Source organism: Aythya ferina (genome assembly GCF_964211825.1).
Source record: "Aythya ferina genome assembly, chromosome: 10".
Classification (NCBI taxonomy): domain Eukaryota; kingdom Metazoa; phylum Chordata; class Aves; order Anseriformes; family Anatidae; genus Aythya; species Aythya ferina.
This window is the reverse complement of record NC_140306.1, coordinates 11,296,434-11,320,837: the sequence shown is the minus strand read 5'-3', so window position 1 is coordinate 11,320,837 and position 24,404 is coordinate 11,296,434. Positions and strand designations below refer to the sequence as shown.

General features: G+C 43.6%; 1 protein-coding gene across 12 annotated transcripts in view; it reads left to right on the top strand.

Annotated features, from left to right (window-relative positions):
* Positions 1–24,404, top strand: part of CHCHD6 (coiled-coil-helix-coiled-coil-helix domain containing 6) — a 120,724-nt gene that overhangs the window by 3,873 nt on the left and 92,447 nt on the right. For all 12 annotated transcript variants that reach the window (XR_014696530.1, XM_084531148.1, XM_084531155.1 and 9 more), the window contains exon 4: positions 133–277. Coding sequence is in view for 11 of the 12 variants with exons in the window: in XM_084531148.1 (XP_084387274.1) it covers positions 133–277 (145 nt within the window). In the remaining variant the exon portion in view is untranslated. The remainder of the gene's footprint in view (positions 1–132; positions 278–24,404) is intronic.

The window sequence follows — 24,404 nt, the reverse complement described above, 5'->3', positions numbered from 1 at the left end:
GACTTGGAATTCCTGCTGATAATGGAGGGGCTGTGAGCAGGCTGTGTACCAAATCGATAACGCGTTTGCGCTTTGGCTCTGGTCAGGGATGTTGCCAGAAGTCTGCTGATCGCCTTTGCTGATCTCTTACAGGTATGAGCAAGAACAGGCCCTGGTCCAAGAGGAGCTGCTCCGGCTGGCCAAAAGAGAGAGGGAAGCAGCCGGCGAGGCGCTGAGCACTGCCCTGCAGCGGGAGAGGAACAGCACCAATGAAGAAAGGCAGAGAGCGGCCCAGCTGGTGAGTAACAAAACCTCCAGTGTGCTCCCATGCAGGACAGACTGAAATCTCCACAGAATACCACTGGTGTGATGAGGTTAGGACCTGACTCTGGGGGTGTGTGGACAGGGTCTTGGTGTGGTGCCAGCAGAGCTCAGCAGCAGGCAGAGCAGTGGTGTGATGTGAGCGCTGCTCTGCAGAGCACGGCACTACACAGGCAGCTGGGGAGGAAGTTAATTGTGTCGGCCCCTCCCAGTACAGGCTGTGGTGTTGGGAGAGCTAGGCTGAGGTCTCTTTGCCTACTGCATGTTGAAGGGACAGTTTAGGAAGGGGGCAGACCTGAGGAATGTTATCTTTATTTGTGTTTCTTCCATCCTACTGGAATCCTTCCATCCCGATGTGTTGCACGCACTTAATTTAAGTGAAGAGCCCTTCTGTGAGCATGTTTTCTGCCTGGTGAATAGCAACAGGCATGGCTTACCCAGGCACCTGACTGGGCTGGGAAGCAGTTTGAGATTATAATACTGGGGAGTGAATAAATAAAAGGTAAGTGAGCATCGTTGTAAGGGTTTGGACAGAAGGTTCTTCTAGCTGTAGTCCATCTGACAGCGATCCACACCAGATGCTTATGCAGAACATGAGAACAGAGCAGACATGGAGTGGTGCTTCTCACCTCCATACCCTGGCAACTTCTGGGGTTTAGAGCCTTCTTGGACAAGAGACTGTTTTATTGCCTTGGTGCTCAACAGTCACTTATGAACATGCCTTCTGTGAGGATGTCCATTTGGGGGTTTGGACCCATTTATGCTTTGACTTTCTGGCAATCTACTGCATGTGGCTGTAGAGCTACATGCTACAAGCTACACCCAGGTTGCTCTGCTGGGTGTAGCTTGGGAATTGCTGCATTGTAGGAAGCTTTTTGGCAGCTTGTACCCCAACCATGGGAAGCGTGTGTGAGTGCTGAGCCTTAGGAGAGCCACGTCTGAGGCAGGTGACTCCAGTCCTCTGAACAGCAGGTCTGGGCCAGCAGACACAATGTTAACTCACTTCCCACTAGAAAGAGAGTATTATCTTTATGAATGCAATTAACGGAGCTCTGTAAAGGGGGCTGGGAGGGTGGGGGGAGCTGGTGGATTTAGTGCCCAGCCAAAAGGTAAGGCCCAGCTCAGAAATGGAGCCTGCCCTCCCGCAGGGAGACACAGAGAGTAACCTCGGAGATGTGTGACTAGCAAAGGCAGGCAATATTTGTGGAGTGCGAGGAGGGCACCTCTAAAATGAGCAGGGACCTGACCTCTAACATACAGAAGTTGTTCTATTACCTGAATTAGCTTTTAATCCTGCAGTGTCGCATACCCAGATATTGCAAACTTGATGGTCTGCAAAAATCTGATCAGGCTCTCTCTGTGTAACCCATAAAAGATAAATAGTGGCCGTGGAATGCGGTGCAAGAATGAGAAACTGTTAAATTTCATTGCTCTTTAACTATCTCTTGATCAGTCATAAATTTAAGATCCTTAAAAATGGAATAGTCTAGCCTGTCCTTCCAAAGATGAGGTCAAAGCTATTGTCTGTTGGTTTCTAGGTGTCTTCCTAAGCAGTAACTGTTCTTGCCAGCCTTTTTAAATGATTGGAGTCCCTATCAGATTTGCTTTATCTCAGCTTCAGTTTCCTTTCAGGCATGGTCACCTTATTCTACTTTCTTAATCCTACTCAAATCGTATCTGTCCTTTGTCTTCCAGTATTGTTTTCTTCCTTTATTTGCAGTAGCGTTTGAATGGTTTTTGCTCACTTTTTTTGCTTTCTTGCCCTAGAATATGAGGCAAATAATGGATGTGAGCTGCTCTTTCATCTCATCTGTATCTGTCTTCTCTTTCAAACAGAAAAGAGTAGTGGAATTAGGTGTACCCGGTGGCAGTCTAGGTGCAGATGGAACTGGAAATTATCTGCTGAAGTTTATAAAGGAAAGAACTTTCAGTTTTTAGTATATTTTTGTGTTGTTTTTTGGTTGTGTTGTTTGTTGTGGCCTATTATGGAAACCAGTGAAAAATGGGGCAACTCCCATGAAGGAAATAACAAATGAATAACTTGCTTCTAACAGCACTTAATTTAGTAAGTATTGAAAATGATGCCATGTATCAGTAGTAAGTTTTTTTTTTTTTTTTTTTTATTATTATTATTTTGCTACTTGCAGCAAGATCTTGTGTTGCTCTGTGCCCTCACTGTATGGATAGCTTGGTCACTGGTAGCCTTCCCTTGTACAGTTGTCTCTAGTAGTGCTGCAATATTCTCCTGTAACTTTACCACTTGTGGACCATAAATCCAAATACATTAGCTGTATTTTGAAACGATTTCATTTTGCTTGTGTTGGACATGACTTGTCATTTAATCTGTTGTTTGTTTTTTTTTATGTTTTTTGTCCTGACTTTTATTATTAACAGCATCTCTGTGAAGTACTTCTGTGACACTGTGCAGTGTCCTGCTGAGAGCGCGGACTACAAATAACATGTGGTAGGGAGCTTGCTGCCAGTTTCTGGCACCAGGTACTTCATCACTGATGGGGCAGGGGAGTGCAGATTAAAACTGGTTGGTTTTATTTCTTAGTGGTTCACTGGTTACAAGAGGGTTTGAGCGTTAAGAACATGGGCTCTGTTTTATATTTTTGTCTTGTTCTTTTTTTATGACTTTGAATGAGGTACTTAGCTTCTGAACAGGGTACTCAGATTCTAGATACCTTTAGGTTTGGACTAAAACTCTATGAAGTTTAAGAAGCTAAACACCTCTATAAGTAGAAACACTGCAGCATTCACTTCACTCTTGGAATGAATATGGCTTTTGATTAACCACGTGGGACTGGCTCAGATGGAAGCAGTCTGCTAAGCTCCTGTGGAAGAGCTCTCACCAGTTTATATTAGAGAGAACATGTTTTGTTTGTACATCGCTGCAGGATCATGGTGCTGGCTGGGTTCTTAAATAATTTAATGCCATGAGCACTTACAGTACAACAGGGATAATATGTACAGAACTTCAGAGCAGTGCCTAGGATGTTTAACTGATGCTAGTAGCATACCTTAAGTCTCGTGTGAAATAAACAAGAATCAGTACAGCCATCTTCATTTTTTTTTTTTTTAATTCTAGCACAAGAAATTTCTGAAGTTGTCATAGTCAAGTTATTTAATTGCTTGGATGTGTTGTGAATAGTCTTGCCTTTTCCTAAACTTTGAATCTTTCCTATTTAATTTCCAGTTAATCAAAACCTAATCTCTCAACTTCTTGGTTCTTCAGGCTTTCTTTTCTTTTTTTTTCCCCTTTTTTACCAACAAAAGAAACTTTTTTTTTTTTCCTTTCTGCTTTTGTAATCTCCTAAGGCTGTGCAGCATATGCACCATGAGCCTTCGTCTTGGAGCCAGTGACTCCCAGCCTGATGGTTTTTGCTGAAACCTTTGAAACAAATCAATGTGGAATGGGGATGGAGAAAAGCAGAAGCTGGGGGGGGAGAATAAACGCGATTAAGCGAAGACATCGCATTACTACTTTAGAAAGGGAGGATTATAACTTATAAAATAGGAGGATCTCATTTAGGGGCCATGTGTGCCTGTGTTATCAGGACAGAGGGAGAGCAAATAGAATAAATGAAATTAATACTTTGAAAAGAAGCATTACGCGGATTTCAGAATTGAACTAATATGATTTGTGCAAAGCCCTGAAGTTCTTATCTCCCCATTTAATACCCCTAGGATAATGGCTTTGTCAGAGTTATTGACCAAGAGTCGTCGTCTTCCTTACCACTTCGAAAGAATGAATTCAGAAATGGGGTGATGGCAGGACAAACTTGGCACCATAATTAGCTGTTTCAGGCGAGACTGAAGGGCATTGCTTGCTGTGCGAACCCAGCCTGGACACAACTCCTAAATTGCTGGGGAAGCCGTTTGCCAGCTGCTGCTGACAAATGGTTCACCATTCCCAGTGCTCCTGGGAATTTGGTGACTTCTATAAATATACAAATAAATAACATGCTCTGCTCGCTGGACGGCAGCCCCTGCTTTCTGGTGGCTCCAGCTCTGCACCGATGTGGTTAGTCTGGCCTGGGATGTGTGTGGGAGGAAATCCTCACAGGAGGACGGGTCTGTCCCATTGCTCCAGCAGCTGATGGTAACTGGTCATAGGCTGCTGGGTTCTTTTTGAACGATTTCTTGGCCAGAAATAACCTATTTGCTCTTCAGAGCTTCCTGAATCAGTGAGAGAGGAAGGGGGTGTGTCGAGCAGGAGTGACTTTGATCGGGACAGTGGGTTTTGATATCGGTGTGGTTGTGTGCATGTGGGATTCTGAACTCTTGGGCTTTCCACATGGAGTGCAGTGGACGCTATCAGCCTTGGTTTAGTGTATATAGTGTATATATTTAGTGCATACCAGTTAAAAATGCCTGTTGTTGTTTTAACTGTTATGTTTTCTTCTCCAATTTAAAGAATATGGAGGTAAAATTGTTTAAAATTGGTGAAAGCTGCACAAATAGCCTGTACATTGCTTGCTATACAGGAAGAGAATTTTGGTGATAGTAGGGGAGTTCAGCTGGAATAGTGCTGGGTTGAGGGGTTTGACCCCTAGGAAGGAAAGGAGTCAGCCAACTGACCTATTTCTCGAAAGTTTTTGTTAGGTTTCTAGTCACTGATGAAGTTTTAGGCCAACTTTAGGCTTTTTGCCCAGTGTTGTCAACCAGTATCAGCTGTAGAGAGCTGCAGCTGAACTGGGATGGAAGATGGCTTTAAACATGGTGCTGAACATGATTTAGTTTTGTTGAGGCTTTCATTTACTTTGTGTTAAGCTGGGGATCAGCTTCATCCCGGTTGATTAACCTGCAGGTAAACATCCCTGGATCAGGCTGGGCTTTTGTTGCGCGTAATCTCTCCCCATTGTGACAACAAGCAGCAGTGGCCAACCCAGGCCCAGGAGCAGCGGGGTGTTTGTGACAGCGTGGGGACAGCAGTGAGGTGAGGTTGCGTTTTTAAGGTCAGGCCTCTAGCACCAACACTTGGCCTTAGTTTTTGTATTTTTCCCTTCCCTGGGTGTATGAACTGACCTAGTGAAAGCCCCAGGTACCGCCCCTGTGAGCTTTGCCTTACCCTTTAGGTACTGCTCACCTCAGGGCAGTTCTGTGGTCTGTTTGCTTTGCAGTTAAAATGTAGCAGATTGAGCTAAAACCCTTCTATTTTAAGGTTGCAAGTCTGAAATAGTTGGTGCTGGGGGGAGACTTCGCTAACACAAATGTTGATTTTTAGTCTTCAGTTGTTCTTTCTGTAAATTGTTCTTGATTGAAACTTTTTTTTTGTGGCTGAAACAGAAGACAGTGACTGAAGTCAGGAAATACTAGTGCAAAATGAGGAAAAAGTCCAGTTATTTTTCTTCCCATTTGATTTTTCTGGTGATGTTATCACTTGTGATTAGCAACAAGTCCCTACGTGTGTTTACTACAGGAATGACACCTTCTTCAGATTCGCTTTTATATTTTGTTTGGAAAATGACTGGTGCATTTAGCCACTAGAACACAAATTTGTGTGTGTAATTTGGGTACTGCTGGTGGTAGGAGCATTATCTCCTAGTGGTTTGGCTGTTTGCAGAGCACTCACATATCCTTAGTGTGTGTGTAACCAGCTAGGAAATCTGCCGGGGTTAGCATGAGTGGCGCTGTCTTTGGCTAGAAGGTGCAATGTGGCTGTTTCCGATTGCTTTCACTGAGTGAAATTACCTTTTAAAAATGTTGATATACATGGAAAGATGTAGCTGTTTTTTTTTATTTTTATTTAAGCCTTAGTGATTTATTACAAAAAAAGGCTCTGTCGTGGTCTCCTAAGGTGTATATTGAAGCAAAAATAGGGCACGTGTACATGTGACGCTCCCAAATGGTTTCTCTCTGCAAAGAGCTGCGTGTCGAGTGGAGCTGGCTGAAGGTATGGCACCTCTGCAAGGGGCTCCCGCTGGCAAAAGCTGATCCCCCGAGGCAGTAACTGCTGCTAGCTCAGAGCTTGTGGCACACACAACTTCAGAAACAATCGCGTGCCTTGAACAACTGAAGTATTTGAACAGATCTTAGGAAATTCAGATCCTAACCTATAGTGTCATAACTGGTGTTTACTTTTAAACAGCCTTAATTTTTTTAAATTGCTTTTTAAAATTCTTTTTGGGTCGGGACTTGGTAATTAACAGAGGTGTAATATTCCTTTGCCTTTACCAAAGGCTGCCTCAGCCTCTGAGCTGTGTGCTGAAGAGTCAGACAGCCCTTAGTTCTCCAAGCCTCCTGTCTTTTTTTTTTTTTTTATATATATTTTAGATTATTTTTTGGCCTGAAAAAGTCTCTTTAGTAGCAGCATTAATGAGGTTACGCGTTCCGTTTCTCTGCATTTTTGATGCTTGATGTGGAGCCCTCCTGCTGCACACGAGGCAGAGTCAAAGCACTTGGAAGCACTCTGCTTTTCTTCCCCTGGTGAGGACTCCGGGCTGGGTTTTGTAGCTCCATGTGTTGTTTTCTACGTTGCAAGACATCGATAGGGGAGTTAAATAGCTGGATTGCGAGTAGCTTCAGATCTCTTTCCTTCTATTCCTCTCACTCTCACTGTCTGAGTTTTTTTTTTTTCTTTTTTTTTTTTCTTTTCTGCACTTTGAGGAATGCATGTTAATCAGCAGTCTTGAAAGTTAGTGGCCTGTTAATCTATATGGCCTCCGGACAGAACATCCCTCGTTCTCCTCCATGGTTGGGTTCCTCTCTGGCTGCTGTCTTCTGTAGCAGAAGCGGGTGCACTTCTGCAGTGAAAGAATTAATACTTTTTATGAAACCATTAAATGTTTAAGGAATCCCTGTAGAAAGTAGTCTTGCAGTATTAGATGATGGACTTCGGAAAGGTTTGTATTAAATTTAAACTTGGCATGACAAGGATCTACGTGTGTGTAACCTCCAGCAAGCTAATAACTTTTGGCCTCTGAAGCACCAGTGAGGTCTAAATTTAACTAAGACAATCGTGCAGAATGTTTAATGCAACCAACCAGGATTTAAAAAGGGTAAATTCTTTCTCCATCTTCTCTTGAGGAAAGGCAAAGGTGTTATCTGGCTGGGGGTAAGATGCTGCATCTGTACTCCTTATTTTCCCTGCTACTGCTGCTATGATTTGTCAGACATTTATAACATTTTTTTTGAACAACTTCCAATTTCTGCAGCTAGTCTTTTATCTCCTGGCTCTGAAGGTTAATTTGTGTTTGGAGAGTTTTTGCAGATTTCAGCAGCTGATGGTCGTTTGTGAGCTTCTCATTTTTGTAGTCTCTTGGGCTAAGGGACGTTATCACAAGGCTGGCCTCTTTTTAAATCCTACAGCTGCAACAAATTGAAGTTGTCTGTGGTGCTGCCTAATTCCCCTGTCTCGGCTTCAATTCTCTTCTCCCCATGTTTCACTTCTTTTTGTCTACTAAGTTCATACATTCCACAGAAACTTCTAGATTAATTTATTCTACTTAAGGGTTACAGTAAAGCCATTCTGTTGTTTAAGAAGCAACAGATAGGGAGAAAGGAAGACTAATCCTATCTGCTAGAAGATATTACATTTGATAATGCACGGGGGTGTTTCAGTAGCCTTTCCTTCTGTACGAGCCAGCATGGCTTGTGGTATGAGTTGTAGGTGTAAAGTACAAAATACAGTTTGCACAAGCTTGGTTAAACTTCTTGTTTTTGGATTATTGTTTTGTTTTTCTGTTGTATGTACTTGGGATCATACATCTCCCTTGTTATTGGGTTATAACTTTCCAGTGCTCATTCTGTTCTGCCTGCAGAAGGGCAGTGTTTGAATCCTGAATCAATGATCCTTAGAAACAAGCTTGAAAATTTCCTTGAGATGTTTGAGAATGAAAGTGTTATTAAAAAGAGAGCAAGATTACGAATTTAAAGGGCTGATATAATAGCTAGGAAATAAGTTAGCACTGAATGGAAATCAGATTGGTCTTGCGCTCGGATGATGGGGACTTGAGGTAGGTGACAGCTCGCTGGATGTCATCTCTGTCACATTCCCTAAATGCCATGAAAACTACCTTTGATGCTTCTGCTGCCTTGCCTTGGAGCCTTAGGTGCGTGTCTTGAAGTGACCCTGCTGGCAGCGGAGGGGCTGGCAAGGAAATTGCTCGTACCTGAGATGGGAAGAGGGATCTGCAGCAGGGCTGCTGGGAGAGAAATGGTGCAGGGTTCTTTCTGGATCCTGATACGAGGGGCTGACAGTGGCTTAGTAAAGCAGCTGTTTTAATGAAATAGAATAAAAGGAGTGCAGATAGCAAGTAAAGCTGACGTCCCTACATGTGCTGGGAGCCCTGCTTTACACAGCACGGACCCTTTCTAGATCTTCCCATGGCATGCTGCACAGATCCCGTCTGCGAAGAGCATCCTCTTTTTTGGTCAGTCAAGCTATTATATTCTTATAATATAACTATTACATTCTTGTAATTCAGCTGTTTAAGAAGCAACTGTTCATAAAGGATGTTCACATGAGAGCTTCTTGCTGCGCTTTCAGATAAAGGTGCTGTAACTGCCGGTCCTGAGGGCGAGCTGCCCGCAGACGCCTGGGTTGTGCTGAGCTGGGCGATTTTATCCTGCAGCACAGCACAGGCCTGAAGGCCACGCTGCATGAGCAGCTCTGTGCCTGCTCAGGTTTGGTCTCTACCTCCTCAATGCGCAGCGGTTTCCTGGTTAGGATCACCGCGCTCCACGCCTTGACCCACGGGCAGTTACGCTGCAGGTTATCCTTGTGAGCTGTTCAGGTAGGTTTCCTGACCCCCTGGACGTTTCTGTGTAACACCCATCTGCACACAGCACAGCCCACACGGGGTGTTCCAGCAGGTTCCCATACAGCAGCTGCTCGTGCTGGTGTGTGGGCTTCTCTAGCCCTGAATGCCAGGCCCAGCAGAGCAGTTGTGCCCTGTTCAGGATCCCAGCTCCTCGAATAAAATGTCTCTGACAAAGCTCCCTCAAATAGCCTTGCTGGATCGTACTGGGAGACGAAGCTGAGAGTACATGGTATGATGGGAAAAAGCAAAATAAGCGCCGAGGTTATTTCTTTATTTGTCATCTTCAAAGAAAGTTACAGCAAGCTGATACGAAGAGCAAATTTCACTGAGGCTTTTCCCGGTTCAGCTATACCCTCTGCTACTGCTGGACATCCTACAACATGCTTCCGTTCGCTGATGAAGTTTATTTTAATTCTTGTTTGCTTCCCTCTCCCTCCCCGTCTCTCTCTGCCTTTTAGTGTCCCGATCTGCAGGACGTTTTGCTCCGGCTGCCGCTCTCGGTGGTGGCGTTATCAGCCGCGTGTGCAGAGGGTGAGATTGCAAGCGCCACTGTTCTCCGCGATTCTAAGTATCAGACAATGTTTTACACGGCGTCCCATTCTCTAGCTGGCTGGTTGGACATGATGTTGGTACCTTATCTTCACGCTGACACACACTGGACATTAATAGAAATACATTGCTGAGGCACATGTGTGGAATTTCAAGCAGCCTTTCTAGCTGTGCTTTAGATAGTCTATTGTGTGCTTAACCTCTTGGAAGAGGTTTTGATGAGAAATGCATTATGTTAACTCTTGGGCAGCTGGCTGGACTCTTAGAGTTTCTTATTACAGTCAGCATAATATCTTCCTAATTGCACGGTGCTGATGTATTTTGGAGTTTCAGCAGTTTTAAACCTATCTTTCCATGAGCAGCATTCCCGCTTCCTAATGCAAATGTATAGAGAAGAAATAGCTATGCATACTGCACATGGGGGGGAGGTAGGAAAGAAATGCTTCAGAGGGGAGCGAGCTGCCAGCAGCCTTGTTTAACTTCGTCTGAAGTCTGTCTCTGTATTATTTTTGGCTCCGATTGCCTTACGTCAACTAAAAACATGACCTGGATGCAACTGCTGCTATTTGCCAGGAATTCCTTCTGCTTCTGGAGCATCTCAGAATTTTTATTGTTTCCTTTGTACTATATATGTACACTTTTTCGCTTGTTTGTTATGGCCATCTGCAATTATCTGTATTATTTATGAGGGCTGAGTAAAACTTGATGGAGAGTAGCTTCTTGAAAGGGACTGTACTGAGGGAGAGGAAATGAGCTTATGATTTTCTCTTTGATTTTTAGACAATGAAAATAGAACACCTGCAAGCTTATGAGGGAGAGAAGGAATTAGAGAATTAACTGGCTTTCTTCTTCCTGTCTGCGTGTTGCGTTGGGGGGTTGGAGCCTTTTTAGCCTTGAAGACTTTGTGATAATGGGCAAACTTGAAGGATGATGCTGTATGAGCTGAGAGTAAAAATTGATCAAACAGACAGATAGAGCAGGGCTATGCATAATTACTGTCCAAGAGAAAAAAGCTCCATGGTTTAATACCTGCTCAAATAGCACTTTAGAGTAAGGATACATTTGTTAAATAACCACTGCTCTTGTAGTGAGGAACGAGAGCTTGCCGTGTACGTTCACTGTATCGGTCTAATGCTTTTGCCATGGAAAATATTGTTCACTTCCAAGCAGATAACTTCAAGCCCCTTTCTTTTCCTAAACACACAGGCTCATATCTCTTCTCTCCTTTTCCCTTCTGTCCAACCTCTGAGCAGAATGGATTCGTTTCTCAGTGTTCATGAACCGGCTCCCCTCTGTATTTTCTGAACTTCCAATACACAAACGGTTCCTTATAAAAGCTGTTCTCTTCCCTGTTGAGGACCTGAGCAATCACTCATTTTTCTGTTTTCCTATGATATGCTCGCCTATTTCAACATCTAGATGTGGGAAAGGGGAATTGGGAACGCTTTTTTGTTTTAAACAACAAAACCATATAGTTGCAATTGAACTTTAACATTTCCTAAATCCTCTTCTCTGATTTTTTTCAGGGCAAAAAAAAAATAAATATATATATATATTTCAGATACAAAACTTGAAAAAGCATGAGAACCTTAAACTGCAAAGCAAACTGATTTTTGTAAAGACAATGAATGTCATTCCAGCCATTCCAGTTTTCTATTATTTAAGAAGTTCAAGGCTCAGCATTTGTAGTGTAATTTTTCTAAGTTCTGTGCTACTGAAGGTTATCATAGAGTTCTGTTAAAACCCTACTTTCCCGTGATTTCCTGTTACAGGGTGACCTGTAAGAGGTGGTTCTCAGCGTTCCCTTAAGAACGTGATCTAGTTCCTTTACTGGTAACAGAAGTGAAGCACATCAGCACCTCTTACTCTGCCGTGTAACTAACTACCAGGCTCCCAGGTCACTGTGGCCTTGTGCCAGGTGATGCAGAAGGTCTAAGTGCAGTCATGAAGTTGTTAACAGCAACTAAGCTATTCTAAAGAAAAGAAAAGGCAAGGAGTAGTTTGCCAAGTTTTATGCATCTGGGGTAAAAATGAGAGTTTTCACTGTAATTAATCTAGAGTGTCCGTTGGTGCTCAAATTAAGTGAGGACCATTAGCTGTTCTCATGCTCCAATAATGTCATTCTGCTGTAGCAGGCTTATTTTCTAAGGTTAATAAGGAATGTGTTAAGGTGTCTGGAGGGAAATGAGCTCTAATGGCCTTAGCTACCACTCTCTTTTGTAAGGTGGGACTAGCATGGTTGGGAAATACCGTGCTGCCTCGGGCCTTTCGCAAGCTGGCTGTTCCCTTGGGAAAGCAAGCAGTTCAGGAGGTACCTTGGGTGTTCTTCAGATGGGACTGAAGCAGTTGGACAGAAGGGATTTTCTCCCCAACAGTCTTTCCAACATAAATTTTAATTCCTCATAATTTCAATGTTTTGATGTCAAGTATCTCAGGGGTAGGTAATGGTAGGTGACATTTCTCTGGCTGTGTGTGCATGCAAAGTTGTGCCTTTTTGTTGTTTGCACGCATTTAGCAGTTAGATCTGTTTTCTGCACATGAAAAATGTCTTACCGGGCATTCTTAAACTGCAGTGAAAATTCACATCTTTGTTTAGAACAAAACCAAAGCCTTCCATATAATTAAACTAATCTGATATTGTTGCTCGCTGGCCAGCAGATGTTGCTGTTGAGCTGGGTTAGGCTTCACTGTAGAGTTCAGCAAGTCATTTGCCTATTGTAAGAGTTAAAATGCTCACTGATTTGGACCGAAATTTCGTGCTTGATAATTCCAGTCATCTACTGGCAAATCAATATACTGGTGCGTCAGGTATGCTTGTGTGTGAAGTTAAAGAACTGGCATTAGAACGGCTTTTTTTGACCTGCATTTTTAAATTTCATTACTGACTCTGAATTCTTAGGAAACTTCTCACTTTCAGTGAAGCAGTTTTTTATTTATTTTGAGGGAGGGAGGTTTGTTGGCCATTCAGGTGAGTCTTTAAAGTGTGTTGGTGCAAATGGAGTCAGCAGATCCTCCCTAATTCCCCTTTGACTTTACGATCTGGGAAAAAATCCATTCCCTACCTCGTGCAGAATCTGGGAGATGAATTATGTATAGTATTTGGGGTCAAAACCACGGCTCAGCCTGGGCTGCTCTGTGTATTGATCTTGCAGACTGTTCTGCTGCTCACTTCTTTGGGATGGGATTCCAGTTGCAGTTCTCCTGTTTTGTGACTGGCGATTTTTAATAAACATCTTGGTTGTGTGCCAGTGCTGCTACCAAAGCTGAGCTCATGTGTTTTTTTCCTGGTGAGAGCAGTTTGGAAGCACCGAGTATGTCCAGAAGGTGGCAGTGAAGGGACACCCATGAAGACTGCCAGGAGTGGACCGGGAAGTGCTGAGCTCTCAAATTGCTTGCATACCAATGAAATGTCTCAAAGTTTTTACTTATTTGTTTTCATTCTGACTCTAGCTTCTCCTGGAATTACTGTAATATTTTTCAGAATGAGTTTACCCTGTGCGTTTGCAGTCCATTGGTTCCTGTAGAAATAGATCGTTTAGAACTGCGAGGCCACTGCAGGCTGGCATAATTTACAAATTGGAGATCTGCGTTGAATGAACCTGGTTCTGTCTTCTCACCGTGCTTGCTGGGGCTCGCCATCATGCCTAAATTTGTGGGGTCTGGCAGCTCGTGCGGCTGCTTTGTGTTCAGGCTGCTGAGGAAAAGGGCAAGGTTGCTGTCAGGACAGTGCAGGTTTCCACACAAGTGATGTGGGATGTCCTCAGCCACCTCAGATTTGTCTTTGGTCCCCACTCTGTGGCTGGTTTCCATTAATACTTTCCAGAGGGGGAGGTAGCTGCTGCGGGCAGCGAGCTGGGGTTTGGAAGTGGTGGGAGGCCAGCAGCAGATGCTGCCCTGATGGTATCGTATGCTTGGTATCACGTCTGCCTCCATTCCTCAGATCCTCTTCAAGATTTGCTGTGTTGATATTATCTGTGAAACATGGTCTGTAAAGAAAGAAAAAAAGAAAAGGAAAAGAAATGGACTAGAATTGCCGTGTCCCTCTGGCTGCCTGCAGTCAGACTGTGCACTAAGAAGGCCTGTGCCAGGAAAACACTGGAGTTTCAGCAGAAGTTACACGTGTGTGTGCTGTCCTGTTGTAAAAGCAGGATCTCAGGTCGGTCTTCACCGATATTGCAGGTTTCTGACGGACCTGAGTGGTTCGGAGTTTAAAACATAAAGATGATGCACATGAAGTGGCCAAAGTGAATTACTGCGCTGGGGCAGAATCTTCTCTTGAGCAAGAAGTTGGTGGCTGGCTTGAATCCCTGCAGATTTTTAGGGAGGAGATTTGTATCTTTTCATCTGTTTTCAAGAAGGAGAAACAAGAGTTATAAAAACCACTTAAAGGTTCAGTTAAGATTTATTCTGGCTGCATAACTGCCTCCTATAATAACTTTAGTATGCATCATCCTGAAACTCCTAATTGGCCTCAGTGTTGGCAGGGCTTTCAGACCCCGCAGAATCTCCAATGTTCAGCAGCTTTTAGGAAGGACTGTAGCCAGAGAAGCACAAAAGATGAAATGGCTGCCTTATAAATTCTGACTGACCTTCAGAGTCCTTGTTTTAACAAGCAGGAGGACGCTGTGGAGAGCCATCTCCAGCGAGCGGTGGCGGGAGGGCGAGTGGGAGCACCCCTGGTAAGGTGAGAGGAGAGGCTGTGGTAGGCCTCGTGCACTTGGTGGGAGAAGATGGCTGTGTTTTGGGTCAGGTATCTACTTATCCCAATGTTTTTGTTGTTGGCAGGAGTCTGCTGGCTATGGAAGACCTGTGGGTTGAGTTAATTTGACTCAGCCATGCCATGCCTTCACTTGGGAAGTGACCCCAGGCAGTTGTCACTAGTTAGTGACTGGCTGGTCCCTGGGTGGGTGCTCACCAGACAGATGAGAGACGGGGTGTCTGGGCAGGCTGAAATGTTCCCCAGCTCTCCTCCGTTCCCCTCCATGCCTGGGTGGATGGTGGCAGCCTGCTGGGTGGCGTATCAGTGCTGTGAGTGGCACAGGGCTGTCATTCTCGCTCTCCCAGGGCTGTCACTTGGGCACCTTTTGCAGACCCTGAATTCCCTTTAAAAACAAAACATTTGGCTTAGTTTATTTTATTCCATTAAGTAATTTCACTGCTAATGCATAATTATCTACAGCAGTGACACTCGTCTGTGCTTTAATTATCACAAAGCCACACAATCCCCCCTCCCCCCTGCCTGGAAGTTGTCACTTGTGCAGGGTGGTTTTGCAGAGATAAGTGCGTAATAATGTGGCGGTGCTTTGGGTCCCTCACAATGCTCAGGCAGGCGCTGATTGCTAAATGTAGGCAATAGAGAAGAGGAGGATTTTGGTCTCTGTCTTCTATTAGTGGCTCTCGCTGATGTGGAGCGAGACGTTGGGAAGGAATAAGCTTATCAAAATGTCGTAATAGGGGCTTGAAGATGAAGATGTGAGCAAGTGCTGATTGGAGGCATTACAATTTAAGGTGTTCAGAAAACTTGGAAGCACAAGTATTTGTTTTTCTTCTGAAGAAATTTAAGAAATGAGGTGACCATGATCTTGGGCAACAGCCCAGGAGCCCTGGCTGTGTTTGAGAGAGTTTCTTTGTATTTCACGTTTTCTTTTTTCTTTTAGCCTTCAAGCTTCACTTCTAGCTCTGTTTTCTGTAAACACCCTTTCTGAGTGCAGAAGAGCCCGGCAGAAGTCTTTGATGCAGTCTGTCATAATGAGGAAATGCAACTGAGCTACAGGTTGTTTACTCCTAAGTTGGGAGAGGATACATATTTGAGTGAAATACCTGCTTTTTCCTCACTCCCTTGCTTGTTAAGGAGTGATTTTGTTAGAAGAGAGGACGTGGTCAGTCCTGTCTGAACAAAGGGCAAGTGGGCAGCATGAAAGCTGTTTCCCTGGAAGGTAAAGGTCTGCTTGGGAACAAAATGTTCTTCGAGATGTCTAAAAACCTTGCAAAATCTGAATGCAGAAGAAGATGGAGGGGACTTATAATTGCACTTGTCTAGTTCCACAAAGCTAAGAGAAGTGGGTTGTAGACACCTCATTTAACTTGCAACGATGCACTGAGGCTTGTGAATGAAGAAAACCTGGAGCATGTGTCACAGGTAGCAAACCGTGAGAAGGACCTGATAGAAATGAGGACAGTATGAGGAAGCAAGGTCTGTGTATTATCTTTTAATAGATGGAAATGAGGCCATTTATTGGTGTTATCTGCTGGCAGAGATGTTCTGCCAACTACCTTTGTTTGGAGCGCTGACCAAAGCGTGCAATACGTAATTGTGTTCCAGTTTCCATCCTGACAGTTCTTAGGATTGAAATTACTCTTTCATATACAATGGCACTGAAATCTTTTCCTGTATTGTTACGATGAAAGTCAATTTCTGGTTGCTGACTGGCAGGAATGAGGAGGGGAGGACTTCACAGCTTGTGTTACAACAAACGTCCTCGGTCGCCATGTATCTGCTGCACTTGGCTGGCAGCAGTTGCACCTGTTAAAGGAAGATTTCTTCGGCCTAGATGTATGTCATATATTTTCTTTGGCCCAAGGACATTGTCTTAAGTGTGTCACTTGAAGACTTCACAGCTTGCTGATTTCTAAATCTTTCCGTCAATGATATGTTTGTTTTCTGTGCTGTTTATCACCACAGTGCTTTATGTACTTTGCAGATAAAGGAGGTTGGCGTACAGTGGTCAGTTTGGCTTTCCTCCTCTCAGGAAAGGACGTTATATTAAGAACCATATTTTCTGCCAGAGGTTATATACTCACCCTTTGGTAATGTAGAGTCTCTAAGCTTTCTTTCCAGGCACCTAAACACTATTGCCTAACTTCCAAATGCCTCTTCTGTAAACACCACTGGTTGAAATGCCTTTCACATCTGGCAGTGGCTGTTCACATTTTAAAGGTAGCAGAACAAATCCCAGAACAGGTGCTTTGGCTTTTGGTTTTGTTTAAAGCATGCTGGAAAACCTCCCTATAAAGGCACGGAGGTAAATACTGCCTCAGTGGCTTTTTGGACTCATCTTGTGAAAATCACTTGTCGGGTTTAAAGTTTTCACCAGCCTTTGTTGGTAATTTCTTTGGAGCTGCATTCATATTGAAGTGCTGTAATATACTTTCCAAATAGGAATGAAATGAGATGTCGCTTTTAAAAGTACTGGTTCATGCAAAGATAAAAAGAGAAATGAGGAGACAAGGAGGGCTACATAACGCAGGGGATAGAGCTCATTGCCTCCCTTCTCTGGGCTGGCGTGAGTGAGGAAACACGGGGAGAGCATTCCTTATCCACCTGGCTGCTTGGCTGACCTTGGGGGGGGATCACCTGGGAAAAGCGTTCATAAATGATTCAGATGGGTTGTGTGTGCTTATGGGGTAAAAGCAATAATGAAGCATAACTTGTGAAGCCTGCAGATGTGAAAGGAAAGTGGGGTAAGGGGGCGAATGGCGCGTCCTAGCTCTGCGTGTGTGTGATGTTGTTGCCTGCTGGATGTTGGCAGGTGTGGAGAGAAAGGATCCCCAGCCTGGCAAGTCAGCTGCCAGTGTGGCTGATGATTAATTGCCCTTTTTAAATTGCAATTATGTCAGTCATGGAACCCGTGAATATTAATTCCTGATTTGCTGCTTGAAAAATGGAACAACGATGAGCCGGCTCCGTTCTGGTGTCTCCAAAGCGGGCTAAGTGCTACTGCCGGGAGTTAGTACTGAAAAGGAGTGGTGCCGTGACCGCGTTGTGTTGTCAGCCCTGCCTCCTCTTGTTCTGTGTTTCTCTTCCTTTCCTCAGAATCCTCTTGGTGCTTACAGCAAATTTTCCATGCTGATGTTAGTGGGCGGTGGGCTGGCACCTGGAGCGAGTTAGTCACTGCAGGCAGCGCTGTTACCTGGCCGTGGTGCATGGCCTGCCTCCGCTCACGGCTGCTTCCCGAGTCCTTTGGAGACTTCAGAGTGAACCAGGGCTTGCTTTCTTGCTGCTCCAGCTCTTTCTCTTCCTCTCAGAAGTGTGTAACCTTTTGTTCCATTTTACTTAAATCTTTCAAAGTAATTTTCTGGTTGTGCCAACTTGGAAGGATGTTAACAGGCGAGCATCACTTCTCTGCGACTGTTTGCCTTTCAGTAATCTGCACAAATGCATGGTTGATGAGAATACTTCAATGCTTTGGGTCTCAGTTATCAGTCATGATCATGTCTTGTATTTTCTGCACGAACCAGGACAAATTATTGCTTGTGCTGTAGCTTCCTTGGAACAGTAGTTACCTCGAGAAGTGTTGTTGTGATGTGTTGATATTCATTCAGATCTTTAAAGGTGAACAGATTGCTTTTTGTTTTTTGTTTTAAACAAAGCAAATTGCCCCCCTCAGCCCTTAGAACATTTTGCTTGTTTATATCTTGGTGCTTTGCAGTGTTTTAAAACTTCTTTGAATTTCTTTCAAAGCTTTTCCAAGCCTTCAGTTATAAATGACTTCAAATGCCTACATATTTCATTGTTTGCTTCTCGGGTTGCTATCTGCTGCCTTATCAAATTGACCTGTGATGTGTAAGAAACATAATTATATGGTGGAAGTTGCACAGAAATTCAGCCTTTGCTATTCGTTCGTCTTTTAGTTGTCCATTTTGCGTGGCAGGTAAAAGTTGGCTGTTCCCTGAAAAATTTTCAGAATGGGGCTGTGGACTAAAGAGCTGAAAGCGGGTGTGTAAATGGTAGGCTATTACTTGGTGTTGCTGGAAAAAGAGACTATTACTTGGTGAATGCTCTCATTTTTTTCCTTTTTTCTTTTTCTTTTTTTTTTTTTTTTGAAGCTGAAGTGGTGCTCCTCACTTCTACATCTCGATGTTCTGTGTATAAGAGAGGAGGCCTTGCAGGAGATGCATGCAGTTTGTATTAAGGAAGATCATCAGTTTGTTAATTTTGATCATGGTTTAGTGCTTAGCTCCATAAACTGCTATCGTTTTAGTTCAGTTTAGACATCCCTCATTGCAGTTACTGTCCTGCTGCATTAAAGGCACTGAGTGATTGCCCCTAAAGAGAAGGATTGACTTGAAGGCTGCTGGAGGCCACTTCTAGTTCTGTGTTCAGGCTGCTAAGCTTAGAAGAAAAACAGCTGCAGCAGGGAATAGGTTAAATAAAAATGTTTTCAGTTTTTGCTTAGCGTTGCCCTTTCCTGGAGGGAAAGCATGCAGCAGACACTTAGTTGACTGTGGTAAAGACTTCTTACCAGCCTGAAAAGGCAGCGGGGGCAGCCCTAGGACTGCAGGTTCAGCGCTTCGTTCTGACTTCTCTGTTTTCCCCACTTTGCAGCTCCCTAATTCAATGGTAAACTGCTCGTTTTCATTGGGCCCTTTCATTTTGGAAAGCTCCAAGCAGTCCTGTGTTGCTACTGTTGCCCTTTCGGGTGAAAATGAAGCATTTCATTTTACAAAACAAGTAGACGGCTGTTTAACAACCAAGTTAGTTTTTTGTCACCGGTTCTCGTGGGTGTTACTTTTATCCTCCTTCTCATTCTTCTTGTTTCCTTGGTGCGCTTTATCTTGATTCTCTGGTGTAGGAGCAACTTTGTCTAGCGCTTAATTTAGGGCCCCTAAGCATGACTGTCAGATGAAGAAGTGGTTGCTTTTACTACAGCTCTGCAGAGATACCAGAACTGCCAGCAGCCCTGGCTCCTCAAAATGTTGTTTTATTTGTAAGGAGAACGCACTTAAAAAGTCTGTCTGCGAGATGCAAAGTTTTCTGTCGTGCCTGACTAATACAAAAGTTTCCACTGTGTGATAGGACTGGAGCAATCAAACGCTGCAGCCTTTATTTCTCTTGGAGCAGTGTCTGTTTTACCAAAAATGCTTTGAAAACTTTGTGCTGTCCTTAGGAATCGAGCTTCAGATTCACACCACTTGCCCTTGGGATAACATTTCCTAGCGAAGTAGGTACTCTAAACACAGAAATAAGCATTAAAATAGTTTTGGAGTGGATTTTTTTTTGTTTTTTAAACTTCTGTTAGTCAGATTTATTTCTGTAGTTCTCCTTAACAGCACCCGTTACAAGCTCTCCCTGCAGGGTGAACTGCTCGCTGTTGTAGGTGTCAGCCCGGCAGACAAGCACATAGCCTGTGTCACAGGAGCGTAAGGTGCGTTCACTCCTTCTACTGACACAAGGTGCAAATACCAGCTCTTCCTCAAAAGCGCCAAGGGAACGTTGTATTTAAAGACCATGCAGGCTCCCAGGTGATCTCTGGCTTTAAAAACACGTTTAATTATCCAGCAAAGAGGGAGTGGTGTGATGCTCCAGTGCTTTACAGTAGCTGCGGGTTCCCACCAAAAAGTACTTTCACTGGTAATTCTGGTTGTTAGGGATTGCAGATGAATTTTGCCAGTTCAAAACTTGAACTGGCTCTTTTTATTGTACAAAATAAAGAAATGACCAACCCGTATTGTGGCTTAGGGAACAACCAGAGTTGGGGAAGGCTTGGCAGGAGAAGGGAACCTGCTTTTGTGTGTTAGTGTTTTTTGTCTGTGCGGGTGTTTTTTATCATTTTTTTCCCCTTTTTCCACCATGATGTTAATGGCCCTTGTCCTTTTCACTTGGCAATTCCAGAGCTTGTGAGTTCAAGGTAAGCTCTGCTTCCTCTGGGGCTGTGGTCTGAACAGGATCCTGCTCTCACTGCTCAAGCACTGTGACCAGCAGCAAGAGGAGGCTGGGGGCAGAGGAAGACGACTTCGGCTGCTGCCTGTCTCTCATTTCTGTCAATGCAAAGAGCTTTACAGAGACGAGTAATATTTTGCAATTGAGTTTCTCTTTTAAAGACACTCTGATGCTAATGTTGATTTAATAAGGTTCTCTCATTCTCTCTCCTTGCTTAATTTGAAACGTCTAATTTTGTGCTTCACAGTTCTGAACACAGAATTAGCGAGGGAAGAAGAGCCAGAGGCAGGGGGAGCAGAGTGCCACACCAGAAGTTGCCAGGGGAGATTGATTCAATAGAGTGAAAAGGTGCAAAAGGTTATATGACCACAGTTCAGAACAACGTGACGGTGGTACTAATGAGGAGGAAAGCTTGATCCTTTAAAATGTTTTAAGGTCTCTGTAGGTGCATAACCAACACTAAATGGAAAATGGAGCACTGGCTCTTTGAATGGGTTTTTCTTTTTAATTTTATATATGTGTAATATATATGTTACACGACAGGAAAGAGAATATTATGAGATAAATAGGCTTTTAAAGGTTTTTATTTTAAAGGTTGTTTTGATAAGTGTGGCATTCACTTTCAAAAGTGCTGAGAGGTTCTGACAGATAGGGAATGCGGTCCTGCTAATTCATTTTGTCCGCACCTGGATGTTTTTTCCTGCTTTAGCTTTATGCTAGTGGAAAAAGATATTGTTGTTAGCCTTGGACATTTAATTCATTTGTTGATCTGGGGTTAAATTTAAACTCCGCAGTGACACAACACAAAAAAATTATCTGAAATATTGTACAAGCAACAGTAGTAATGCAAGTTTTTTCCTTTGTGTCCTGCTTTGTTTGCGTACCTTTCCTCTACCTGTTAGGAGACTCCTTCAGCTGGGTGACAGCTCTTCTAACGGCAGGGTGGACAGTGTAAATGAGTACAAGTTGTACTCAGCTTCGCTTGATGAAAAGCTGCCAACATGTTTCATTGAAAACCTCATTAAATCACAATTAAATCTATAGGAAAAAATAAGCTGTTACAGTGAACACTTGATTGATGAGATGTATGGTTTCCAGTAAATCAGCTCCTTGCTGTTGGAGCTTGTTGAAGGCTGTGGTGAAATCCCAGCACAGAATTCCCAAAAATCTGTCTAGAGCACTGCAACGTGCCTGTGGGAGATGACCACCGTCTGTGTTTCTGCTGTCCCATGGCCTTGGTTAGGCACAAGTCTCCTTTTCTTCTCTCAAACTCCACCCTCTGTCCATCCTCATTGCTGTTTGGCAAGAGGAGCTCAACCTCTGCTGAATTTAGTGTTGGGTTGGGCAGAGTTACCCCAAACACCTGCCTGGAGACTGCACTTGACCAAGTGGCCTGCATAGAGAATGCAGTTGTAGGGCCAGCTCGTAGCAGAGAGTCTAAAAAACCCCAAACCTACCTTGAGAGGTGGGTTTCTTTTTCCTTTCCTTTCAGTGCCTTCAGTGACAAGTCTCCAGCAATATTTGTCAAATCACTTAGCAGTCTGCTTATTTCTAGCCTACTGCACCGGTCAACTTATTTGATCAATAAATCAATCAATGGGTTCTTAAAATTACTTTCATTGACTTTGGAGGTGTAGTGTACAAAAGGAGCTCGCAAAATAAATGATTGCATGTGCTCCAACTGTAATTAGAGAGCAAACAGTGTGGAGATATGTTTGTAAATAGTATCTAGTACAATAAATACAGCAATCTGTCTTTAGGGTTCTGCGATACTCTGAGCTGGATTGACTCTTTCAATTTGCAAACTCGTGAAGCATGAATCTTGGCTCTGTCAGGTCATCTGACTGGTATAGTTAGAGCATACAGTATTTTAAAGCTACATTTCAAGCTTCTTGCTTTCGATCAAAAGGTCTAGGAGTAAATACTTTGGTTCCTTAGCATGTGGCATCATGTTCATGCTTCAGGAGCTCCACTGAGAAGGAAACAACATTTTTTTTTTCTTTTTTCCTAAATAAAATTCTTCAAACTGCTTAACTCTTCCTGCTGCACCCGCTCTATACTCTTTTCCTTGCAATAGCAACAACACCTGGCTTGTGAGCCTTGCTGCGAGACTAACAGTTACTGCTCCTTTGTAGAGAGAGAATGGTCTCCCCCCTGATTTTTCCAAGCCACCTGCCTAGAGCAAGAGTGTGTTGCATTACCCGGTAAACGGGCATTGAATCAGCACTGAAGCCTTGTAGTTCTTACAAATGTTAAGCACTTGCACAATGTGGAAAACTGCTGTTTGCAAATTGTCCTATCAAATGGAAATCAAAATTTTGCTGGCGGTGACACAGATTTGCAAGTTGCTCTTGATACAATCATGCCCCGGAGGTTGCAATAGAAAAAATAAAGAATTCAGTTTTACAATAGCCTGAAATTCTTGTTGTTGCTGAATCTATACTCTTCTTTTTGCAAATAGTTTCATTGTGATTTACTTGGACTTCATTAAAACATGCAACCTTGCAGCAGCATCTCCGATTTCAGCCTTGTGGGGAGCCAGGAGAACGTGTAGCTGAGAACCAGCACGTTCACTTCCTAAAACACACGGTGGGATGCAAGTGCTTTTGAAGCAAGAATCGGAGTCTCTGGTGGACATTTTGTCTGTAGCTCAAAACCACAATTTAATTGGCAGCCTTTTCATAACACTGACCATGGCCTAGGATGCGGGGAATGCTGCAGGCCAAGATAGAGATACATTTTCAGAAGTGGTTGTAGGGAAATGTAGTGCTGCCTGCTCGTCTCTCTACGGTAATCATGGGAATGAGGGAGTCTGCATTGAAGTCCATGCTTTCTGTGGTCCTTTCAGGAGGGCTTTGTAACCCAGTTGATTTATTCTAAATCTTGATTACTCTCTTTCACGCGTATGTCCTGGCAAACTGGGAGGTTGGATTTTACCCCCAGAAAGATACTGACCCTGTAATGCTGCATTAAGTGTGCTTTGTGCATGTCTAGGATGAAGGAGCAGAGAGAACAGGAAAATTCACAAAATTGAAGTGGGTAAAGACGTGTTCTGAGGTGTTTGAAAGTCCTGAGTCTTCACCTGCAGAAGGATTCGTAGAGACAGACAGGGGATGCGTGATCGTGACTGAAGGTCTTCAAGAATTTTCTTGCTCAAGCATGTAATTAAGACAGTCTTTGCCTGTATTAAAAAGTAGATTCAGAGTCAACTGAATTTCTCTTAAACTGTGTAGTATTTGAGATAATCTTTTTTTAAATAAAAAGAAATTAGTTTTCTAATCTCGTGGAAGGAACTCCGGATTCACTGCACTATATTAAACCTGTATCCAGTGGCTGGTGCCTATAAATATCTGTTTTGTTCAGACACAAGTAAAAATTGCATTAGTGTCTGGGAGCATGTGCGGATTGGGAATTCCTTCTCAGCTCACGTGGCTCATCGTTTTTGCTGCTTGGAGGCACGCAGGTTACTCATGTCGTCTTGATTTCTTTCAAACTAGTGGTTGTGTTTGAAGTAATGTTTGACTGTTTGACTTGGGAGCTAATGTATTTAGTATTTAAGAACCTGGCAAGAGAAAGCTGTATCCCCAAATGAATGCACAGAAATGAGATTGGGATGCAAGCATGCGTAACAGTTATTTCCCCCCGTCTGCACTATCCCTAGAAAGCCATATGCCACCCTTAGGCTGGCGTAATGGGAGTCGGTATTAATGATTACGAGCTAGAAATAATCCAGGAAGAGTTGAGTGGCCTTTGATTCTAGCTTTTTGAGAAAATACCTCATTGACTCAGCAGGGTCTGAAAGATGTTCTGGGATAGAAAGTCATAATTAATGGAGAATTTCCTGATGCCCTCCCTTGAGCGTGTGTTTTTTGGGTGTTTGTTTGGTTAAATTGGTCAGGGACTAGGAGTCTTATGTCTAATAGGCAGAGCAGGGATTTCAGTGAGGAGGTAAAAATTTAGAGGGAGTTGTTGACTCACCTGCTACCAGCTCGGAGCATCTTGAGTGTGCATCTCTGGAGAGCCAGCGCTCTGCGAGATTCCTGTAGGCATCGAGTGCCTTGCGTGTTGGCAGCCTACAGAATGAAAGCTCTGTGTGTGTGTATGCGTGTGGAGCAGTGCTGATGGGA